The sequence below is a fragment of the Protomyctophum parallelum genome (genome assembly GCF_964188405.1).
Source record: "Protomyctophum parallelum genome assembly, chromosome: 17".
NCBI lineage: Eukaryota > Metazoa > Chordata > Actinopteri > Myctophiformes > Myctophidae > Protomyctophum > Protomyctophum parallelum.
The window spans coordinates 27,342,057-27,352,056 of record NC_139719.1 but is presented as its reverse complement, the minus strand read 5'-3'; the positions used below and the strand labels follow the sequence as shown (position 1 = coordinate 27,352,056).

At 42.4% G+C, this 10,000-nt stretch overlaps 1 protein-coding gene across 1 annotated transcript in view; it reads left to right on the top strand.

Annotated features, from left to right (window-relative positions):
- Nucleotides 1-2,232, top strand: part of cyp26a1 (cytochrome P450, family 26, subfamily A, polypeptide 1) — a 4,298-nt gene extending 2,066 nt beyond the window's left edge. The window contains exons 4-7 of the mRNA XM_083787259.1: nucleotides 336-479; nucleotides 1,035-1,169; nucleotides 1,332-1,478; nucleotides 1,876-2,232. Coding sequence (XP_083643385.1) covers nucleotides 336-479; nucleotides 1,035-1,169; nucleotides 1,332-1,478; nucleotides 1,876-2,217 — 768 coding nt within the window. The 3' untranslated portion in view covers nucleotides 2,218-2,232. The remainder of the gene's footprint in view (nucleotides 1-335; nucleotides 480-1,034; nucleotides 1,170-1,331; nucleotides 1,479-1,875) is intronic.
- The last annotated feature ends 7,768 nt before the right edge of the window (nucleotides 2,233-10,000 follow it).

The following is a 10,000-nucleotide window of genomic DNA, read 5'->3' as shown; positions in this document are numbered from 1 at the left end:
GTTCATCTATGTTTACTTGGATGGGTTGACCGGTGAATGAACGACACCATGAATGTCAGAATTGGAATTAATAAGTCGGAACTAACTAAATGGGGCATGATGGCAAAGTCGCAGCAAATTAAACTGTTAATGGATGGTGGTGGTCAAATGGACTATTCATTGTGTGAAATCAATCATTTTGAAATAAATCAATACATTAGTGAATGAAGTACCAACAACTAGAACTTGAGTTGCATTATGTTTTATGTATTTCATTTTTTATCACAGTATTGTATAGACAATCGGCTCACTCTGTCACCCGCTCCCCCTCCTCTCCCATTCCTCATCTCCTCCAGGGACTCAAGGCGAGGAACTTCATCCATGCTAAGATCGAGGAGAACATTAAGAAGAAGTTACAAGAGTCTGAGACCAAACCCATTGATGCTCTGCAGCAGCTTATAGACAACAGCAGGAAGAGCGGGGAGCCCTTTAGCATGCAGGTAAACACACGTTCATGATGTACTCAAACTGTGGGTTTCAAGTTGCCCTCTGGGATCAATAAAGTAGTTCTATTGACTGACTTTAGTGTACAGGACCCATATTTGCTGAAAATTAACATGGTGTATACGATTTTACTGTATGTTAGCTGAAACCGGTAGCATATATGATTTGCACTAATCTGAATGTAATTTACTAAGAATTTAAGATTTGTCTTTGAGACAAATCTTAGTGTCATTTCAATTTTCGAGTGTATCCTCTCAAATTGAGAGGATACACTAGAACATTTAAATGACACTAAGATTTGTGTGGCCTCGCTAAGAGCAAAACATATTTTTGGTGTAGACTTGATGGGTGTGTACTGTCTATTACAAATTACACATTTTTCAGTTGAGATACAACAGTCCTAAGATGAATTTGAAATCAAATTGGCCATAACTGAACACAGCTATGTATTTATGTAATTTATTCCCCCCTTTCTTAATGTGTCAGGGTGAGGGTGTTAAAGGCCCTTTAAGTTTAAACTAACCTGTACGTCTTCATTGATCTGTCCCCAGGCCATTAAGGAGTCTGCCACTGAGCTGCTGTTTGGAGGCCACGAGACCACAGCCAGCACAGCTACCTCTCTGATTATGTTCCTGGGATTGAACCCTGAAGTCATGGACAAATTGAGACAAGAGATTATGGACAAGGTAACCAGACTAAACCAATAGTTGAATCTGTATTTCCTTAGCTTCACTGGCAAACATACTGTACATTAAGCATGTACTTTACCTTCTTTGACTTGCCCCAAACCATCTGGTTATTTTTGTCGTGGCTGTAATAGATTTGTCTGTCTGTCTCTTTCCTGCCAGGAGGAGCAGGGGATGCACTTAGATAATCTCAACATCGAGGCTCTGGAGCAGTTAAAGTATACAGGCTGTGTCATCAAAGAGACCCTGAGGATAAACCCTCCCGTCCCCGGGGGATTCAGAGTGGCTCTCAAGACCTTCGAACTAAACGTAAGTTGAAATACCATTTCTCCATGCCTGTTGTATTCAAGGAGGGGAGGTTGACTGCTGGTTGTCAACTCTGGCCTTTAATGTAACAGCCGCAGATCGGATCCTGGCCATAGCCACAGTGTCTGTCCACCATCAGTGAGTCTGCAGTCTTTCCACAACATATTCACTCCTAAACTACCTATAATTCCCCCTGTCCTCCCCAGAGACCAATGTTTGCTAGATAATTCCCATTAAATTAAATATCTCCCCCAATTTTCAAAAATCTGTGGGTTCTATGAGGCAGGGAAATGCAAGTCATTTCCAATAAAGTAGGCTAGTATACGCAGTATAACTCTACCTTCAGACAATGCCTGATCAACAAGCTAATAATGAATTTTTAATTCTTATGTTCTTAAAGGGCTTCCAGATTCCTAAAGGGTGGAACGTCATCTACAGCATCTGCGACACCCATGATGTGGCCGAGATCTTCCCCAACAAGGAAGAGTTCCAACCAGAGCGCTTCATGACCAAACTCACAGAAGACTCGTCCTCCAGGTTCCAATATATTCCGTTCGGTGGGGGGTCGAGGATGTGCGTGGGGAAGGAGTTCGCCAAGGTCCTTCTCAAGATCTTCCTGGTGGAGGTCGTAATGGCGTCTAACTGGACTCTTTTAAACGGGCCCCCCACCATGAAGACGGGGCCTACAGTTTACCCTGTGGACAATCTACCGACCAAGTTCACCAGCTTCGTGCGCACGTAGAAAGTTGGGGGGTGGGGGGGGGGGGGGGGGGAGCAGTGTAGTGCGTTTTGTTTTGTTTCCCCAATAGTCTTTGCAAAATAGTTCCCATCTTACTGAAAGTCTAAGCATCAAGTACTGTATAAACGATGCACTAAGATAGTTTTGGGAACAAGTAGACAACATTTGGGAAACGGAACACACATGGCTGCATTCACATGGAGCAAGAAATTCAGGATTTGTTTTTATCTCATAAGTAAATGTGATTCCACAGCTATCTTTTTAGACCGTAAAGAGATTTGTTCTGTGTTACAAATGAAATCCTGCTCACTCCTGTGAATACAACCACACTGGTCAATTTTTGGCATAAAGCAAATTGTACATATGAATTGTTGTAGATGAATGAGATGATACATATTACATTTTATATTTTGATATGTTAATGCTGCAGATTTGTGTATATATACTGTGTATATATATCATGTTTTTCTTTTTTTTAAGATGCGAACGAACAAAACGAGAGGCACTATATATGGTCATGGCACACTTTCCAATCAATCCAGAGGTGTATCTATGGGATGGATGTACATTTGTTTTGTAGATTCTGTTTATATAGCTTTTTTGTATCTTACCCCAACTTATTTAAATGACTTGTTTTATTGTATGGGCCTTTTATTTAATAAAATGTTTTGTGAAAAATGAATGAAACTCTTGTTTTGGCAGTTGAAACAATCATTATTTGCAAAGAGACTGGCCATTTAGCTACTGTTCTTTACACACGAGGACATGCTTTAATTTCAAATAATCTGAGACAAAGTTGCATGAAATTAAGTGTTTCCGCTCCATTGTAAAAATGCAATAGACCTAAACGTATTTCTGTACAACTAAAGTCTTTGCATGTGTGCAATGGAGGGTCAGGGTTCGACACACATGGGAACCAGGTGTAAAGTGACCTAAGCTCCCCTAAAAGCAATAAAAGTTTACATTTGATGTGGTTCACTAAATCTTATAACTCGCCAACATAGGCTAAAGTCAATTTTTTGGGGGACTCAATTAACACTGAAACAAGTTTAATGGGAACAGAATCTGTTTTACGAGGGCCAGATGCTGTGTATTTTTAACTGATCCGAGTCATGCAGAGTTGCTTCCCCAGTCTATCACCCATCAGTGACCTCGATCAGAGCACAGATAGTGTGCTTAACAAAGACACAACACTCCCTTTTGGCCCGGTCATGAACTTAACCCATTTTCAATATCAAACATTAACCAAATCTCACTCTTAAAGGAAAATTAACATTTTCATTGCCATTATCAGCGGGAGGGGATTGGTACAACTCACGTCTCACGAATAAAGAGATTAGGGTTTAATTTAAACCAGAGAATCGTTACTAAAGTGAGGTTTGAACAGAGATCAACAGAGAGAGAGATAAAGAGAAGAGTACCCTGTCATGAACTGTAGGGTTTATTTGGGAACACCAGGTAAAGATGTTTGCTGATGACAGTTAATGTATTTACTCTCTACACACTCCTGCTGGGTGGTCTCTGGCCCTGGACGCACACACACACACACACACACACACACGCACACACACACACACACACACACACACACACACACACACACACGCACGCACACACACACACGCACGCACACGCACGCACGCACGCACGCACGCACACACACACACACACACACACACACACACACACACACACACACACACACACACACACACACACACACACACACACACACACACACACACATACACACACACACACACACATACATACACACACATTCCATTATCCTTACAGAATCAATAAGTTGGAAAAGGAAAATAGCAAAGAAATCTGGAATCCATATAGAAGAGAAGAGAAAGCAAAGCGGCGGGTTGATGACCCTGGCAGACGAGCAGAGAGAAGCCAGGGAGGGTGAAACAGAGTTCAGAGAGATAAGTTCAGTTTAAGGGTCCTCTCTCAGCATTGCAGGGACCTTGGGCAGATAAAGTAGGCCAATACACTGGTGACATTTGTGCTTTGCAGAACCGGGAGCGTTTTCTTTTTTTCCCCTGCAAGTTCAAGGTTAAGAAAAATAAATCGTATGGGACCTGTATGGATCGCGTTGTGCTCTGTACATTACATTTGTTCAATGCCAGGTGATATGAGAACTCGTTCAACCTGCATTGCATTGATCCTGGGGCTGGGTAGGCAGATAACGCAGCATGACCGATGATTTATACATCTGATTAGAAACACGTGTTCAATTTTTCTCAATTTGGAAAGAATGCATTAACTTTAGCAACAATTATGCAAAATGTGTGTACGTGCACAAACAGTAACCAGCATTTTGTTGTTCAATATTCTAGTTGACTCAACTTGGCACCTTGAATGTAATTGTACGTGCAAGGCCAGTTGCCAAGAAGTCATTAAACCATTATGTTATTTATCAGATGGACTGTTCTTCAACATTTATCATGAGAAATGTGATTCTTGACAGTTTTTGTTTTCTACCAAGAAATGTGTGACTACTGGCCTTCTTTGACTTACTTTAGCTGCATTGCGATGTCGATGCTGGAGCGATATATTGTGGAGCCCCTAAACATGAAGATGTAATAGATAAGTATGTCTACTGTAATGGAGAGCTGGTATTGTCCATGGTGTACCATGTGTCGGAAATTGCATTACAGCAGAATTAAGCTAACTAAACATGTCCGCAACTCATTGTAATCCATGCAAAAACATCAGCCAGCTTTTCCTTTAGTTCCTTAAACGATAACATACAAGGTTTGGGCGGGGCAGGGATGCTCTGCCCTTTCAGGTCAATCAATGGGGGTCAATACACTGAAGGTGTATCTAATGAAAGAAGAAACCAGAGGGGGGGGGGGGGCTTAATGCAAAGCAGGCAGAGCTTTTCTTCCTGAGGGAGCAGGGGGTTGGCAGAGAATCTGTACCGATTGGAGGGGCAGAGAAAACAAAGAGACCACACAAAGGTCAAGTGAAGCTCTCCAGGGCCATAGCCAACTCCAAATGGTTAGATCATAAAACCCAAGACTGACAGATCATCTGCACTGGAGACAGCTATCCTGCGAGAAGGAATCAGATGAAGTCATGTTTCGGTGGCAATAAACAAGCTGTGATAATGATTAGAATAATGTTATGACCAACAGCAAAAAGCAGCCTGATGGGAAAGCACCTTGTTATAGGTCCCACACTGGAAAGGATTCATGTTTTAGCGTCACAATTTTCAACACTTTTCAGATCAAAGCCCCTTATTTATTCGGCATTTGAGCCACAGTCCACCATTTGATGACATTTAGCCTCTCAGACCCAAAACCAAAGAATATTTTTGTTGTCGTTGGATAAGATTTTGTCCACAATTCCATGCTGCATTGATGTTGGTACCATAGGAGAGATAACAGGCAAACAATGATCAAAATAACAATTCTTCTACATTCTCTAATTGTGTAGACTTGTAATGGAGATGTTTAACAATAATTTAGCTCTTAATTTTACACTCTCAAGAGTTAGAGATCTAATAAGGGTCCATTTGGTTACCAACTCTCCATCATTTAGCGGGGGACTACCTGGAACCCCCTCAAGGACCACTGGTGGAGAACCACTGCCCTATACTTCACCAAAATGGGGACAAGCTGAAAGTGGTTGTTTTTGAGTGGTGCAACCGCTCCAAAGAACAGCAATGTGTCAATGTGACTATGTGTATGTGTATGTATGTGTGACTATGATTACCAGTAGGGGCAAAAGTGGCGCTGTTGTGCCAGAAACAGAGAGAGAGAGAGAGAGATAGTGCTGCACTGTTGCCTGCTAATGAGAGAGAGAGAGGGGGGGGGGGGGGGGGGGGAGAGGGGAGTTGCACCACTCAGTTCACACGGGTGTGATTTTCTATTTAGATGCAGGGTCAGGCGGGCTGTCATGACACTTAGACAGGCACACGGAAATATAGCAAATTTCCTTTTTTTGTGACTATCTTGAGGTGCATGCACTCTGTAATGTGTGGCAAACACCGCCAAGGCTAAAGCAAACAAACAAACAAAGGTAACTATTTGACCCCATGCTCTGATGTCCTCCTGGTTAGAGGCAGGTCCTAAATGGACCCTTTCATCTAGTTTGCCCTAACCTAACAAGCACTTCTGGTCAAATTGAAAATGTTTAAAAACATAAATAACTGGGCCATGGCTCAGTGGTCCAGGCACCTTGGCCCTCTCCCCATTTCCTTTCAGCCTACTGTCTGTCCCTCCATAAAATATATAAAATAAAGGCAAAAGCCACAAAAAAAACCCATTTAAAAACATAAATAACTAAATCGATAGATAGATAGATAGATAGATAGATAGATAGATAGATAGATAGATAGATAAGAGTTGCCGTTTCCAGCTGTTAATATTGTTGGTATTTTGTTAACATTTGAATATTTGTTATCACTTCACGACTGTTTTCGCTGAATGTTTGATCCCAGAATAGGAACACTATAGGGTTCAAGTTGGTTAATGTCTAAATTTGTTCACTCGAAGATAAAGAGCAAATGTGTGTTTTTTTTTCTTAAGCCAAACATAGCAATGCTGCCAGATGCGCCAGACTGGCTCATTGTGTGTGTCCCTCTGGTGTCATCCTGATTTACACCTGCACGCAGTTCCAGACCAAGGTCTCAGCATTGTACTGTTGTCCTTGGTCTTTCTTTATTACCGGGCTACTTGTGATTATGGGATGACTGTTGCAGTTATTGTAAGTCACTCTGGAGAAGAGTGTCAGCTAAAATGCACAAATTGTAATAGTAAATTGTGGCTGACACCTTTATGTCTGGCCGTCCTATCCCCGCCCGTCCAGCGCTCGAACGACGTGAATGAACTTTTCTGAACTTTGCCTCCTCTCCTGCTTCTAAAGAGCGTCTGCTTCCCTCCATTGTCCGCCATCGCCCAGCAGAGACAAAACTTTGAGCGGCCAAAGCCCATTTTTGTGAGCATTATAGTGAATTTACAACACAGTAGTGAAAGAGGTTTGAAACCAACGTGCTGTTATTCACATCCTCAGGCCTGAACATGCTCCAGAGTAAATCAATGTAATAGCTAGTGAAGCGGTATTGTTGCAGAAGCCACTTGCAATACACTGTGCCACTTGTTGCCCAGAACAGTAAATCTGAGAAGCAAGGATGGAGAGGTGGGGGAGGGAGGGAGGGAGAGAGAGAGAGAGAGAGAGAGAGAAATGAGGAGGCAAATGGTAATGGACTTTATAGGACATTATGCAAATACTAAGTTTCAATGTAATTTTAATTGTTATACATTATAATAGATAGTGTATTTGCAGACAAAACCAGTAGGTAAGGCTCTGTGATAACATTTGTGTATAGTTTGCTTATGCTCAGTAGGTAGGCTAGGTTTCTCATGGGAGTTGATAAAGTTTTCATTCAGTGCTGGTGGTGAAATGTTTTTACTGCTGCCAGTGGCCACGCTATGAGCTCGTACCGACAGTCCGACACCCTGTACTTCAGTACTTCAAACTCACAGATAATCGCATCCACCTCAGTCGTGACCTGAGGAACTACTTGTTCATCATCACGGGACAGGGTCAGTCACTGGAATAATCCTATCAAATAAAAGTCAATGGCCTTTGACGGTCCGGCGTAACGCATAATCAGACCAAATCAATGGCCATTGGCCGGATGCACTTAAGAATCAATGGACGTCTATACGGCCTGACGGCTGGCGTCGCTGAGAGGAGAGAGGGTCAATTGGCTTAAAGCGTCTGTGGAGGAGAAGTCAAGGCAAGTCAATGTGAATGTTAATTACCCCAAACGCGTATGTGAGATATCTGCTGCCTTTCCATGGAGGAGCAGCAGAACCATATGCGGGCTCATTACGATCAACTAACTGGGTCGTTAGGGAGGTCGTTTGCAGCTCCCTGTGATTATTCTTAATGTAAGGAGTGCCTGTTGACAAGTTCAACAGGTCAACCAGAGTTCAGCACCGAGGGTGATGGCCACTTTGATTGCATTAGCACCCTGTCTTCATGACTGGAGAGGGCCTTTGATCCAGGTTCAATTTCAATTCAATTCAGAGGATCTTTACTGGCATGAGAAAACATACATTTGCAGTACATTGCCAAAGAAAGTGTCAAGGGGGCATCGTGGGGGCAATTGGAAATTGGAAAGGCAATTGGAAAGAACAAGATAAAAACAAAACATAAAACTTCAAAATCAATTAATAAGATTGAAAAGAGTGTTGCATTGCAAAGTTCAGGAACCCTGGTGTAAAACATACATTTGGATAAGTGTTCACCCGATGTACTATGAATCACCCCATTCAATGGAAAGGAATTCTGTTACGGACTGGACTTTATTTCTAAAAACGCAATTCAAAAGGGAAAAAGTCACCTGAAATGCAACTTGCAAAAATACAAATTGTGGCAGGCCAGGACAATGTGTCACGAGTAGTTCCTAGTGTTTCCTGTCTGCTCCATTGTTTGCTACCTGCCTTGTCTAACCTTGTGATTAGTCTTTGTATTTCACCTGTGTCCTGTTTAGTCAGCCTATCGTGTGTTGATTGTAGTTATGTTGCACCTGGGTCTAGTCTATTTAAACCTCCCTGTGTTCAGAGTTCACTTGCCAGTTTGTAGTTTGTTGTCACAGTGCCCTGCCCTTGTATGTCCTGCCTAGTAGTAGTTGTGAATAAATCATCATTCAACTTTATCTGCCTGCCTGCTTTTGGTGCATAGTCCTCCGTGGCACTGTTGGAGGTGCGACAAAGAAAGCCTTCTGTATTAAATAAAAGCTTGTAGATTTGCTACTTTTGCTCTTTTTGAATCCTGAAAAGTAACAGTTTTAGACATGAGGTTTCCAGAGGATTTAAAAGGTGGAGGTGAAGAACGGAATAAGAGTGGATGAGCAGAATAATGCCGAAGCTCCACTGCAACCATCATTGCATCGATCGGGCATCGCGTCAGCATCCACGCATGGAATATTCCCTTTTTCAATCAATGAATGGTGCTCCACTGCCGATGTTGCGTATTGCGTATTGCGTTGCATTTGCTCCAGTAAATGTTTTAAATCACCATTATTTAAAACTTTGACCCTAGCCAGAACCTGATTGTGTGGGGGGAAGTTTAAGAGGTTTGCGTTTTCCTTTGCGGTCTTTTGCGGTTGTATTTAATGGGTAACTATACTTACCGACACTGGTGGGGAGCTACCTTGGTCCCGCCACACAATAGCATAGCCTATAGGGAATAATGGCTAGGACATGTACTGAGGATGGAGCAGGACTGCATCACAAAGGTGGCCTTAAGATGAACACCACCAGGCAAAAGAAAACCTGGGAGGCCCAAAACCACCTGGCCCAGAACTGTGACGCAGGAGCTGGAACAGATGAACCTGTCCTGGGGAGAGGCGCACCATGCTGCCAGGGATGGGATGCAATGGAGAGCGCTCATTGAAGCCTTATATCCCATAGGGGACGAAGAGGAGTAAGTAAGTAAGTCAGAAATATAAAGGATAACACAAAAAAGTCCTGGGGACTTGTTTCCATTGTGGGAATGATATAGAGTATTTGGGGTTAATTGGCCAGCCCAGTTAGTGTGTCATTGTGATTCAAACAGCTTACAGGCTGAGGGGCTCACACAGAGTCTGTAATGAGCTGATATACACAACACACAGGAGATTAGTAAAAGCTAATCTGTCCCTGATAAAGAGATATGCACATCTGATAAAGAGATAATGAGATTAACATTCTATCTTAACTAAATCATGTAAATTGACTGACAGCCCATTATTTCAGAATAAATAACACACACACACACA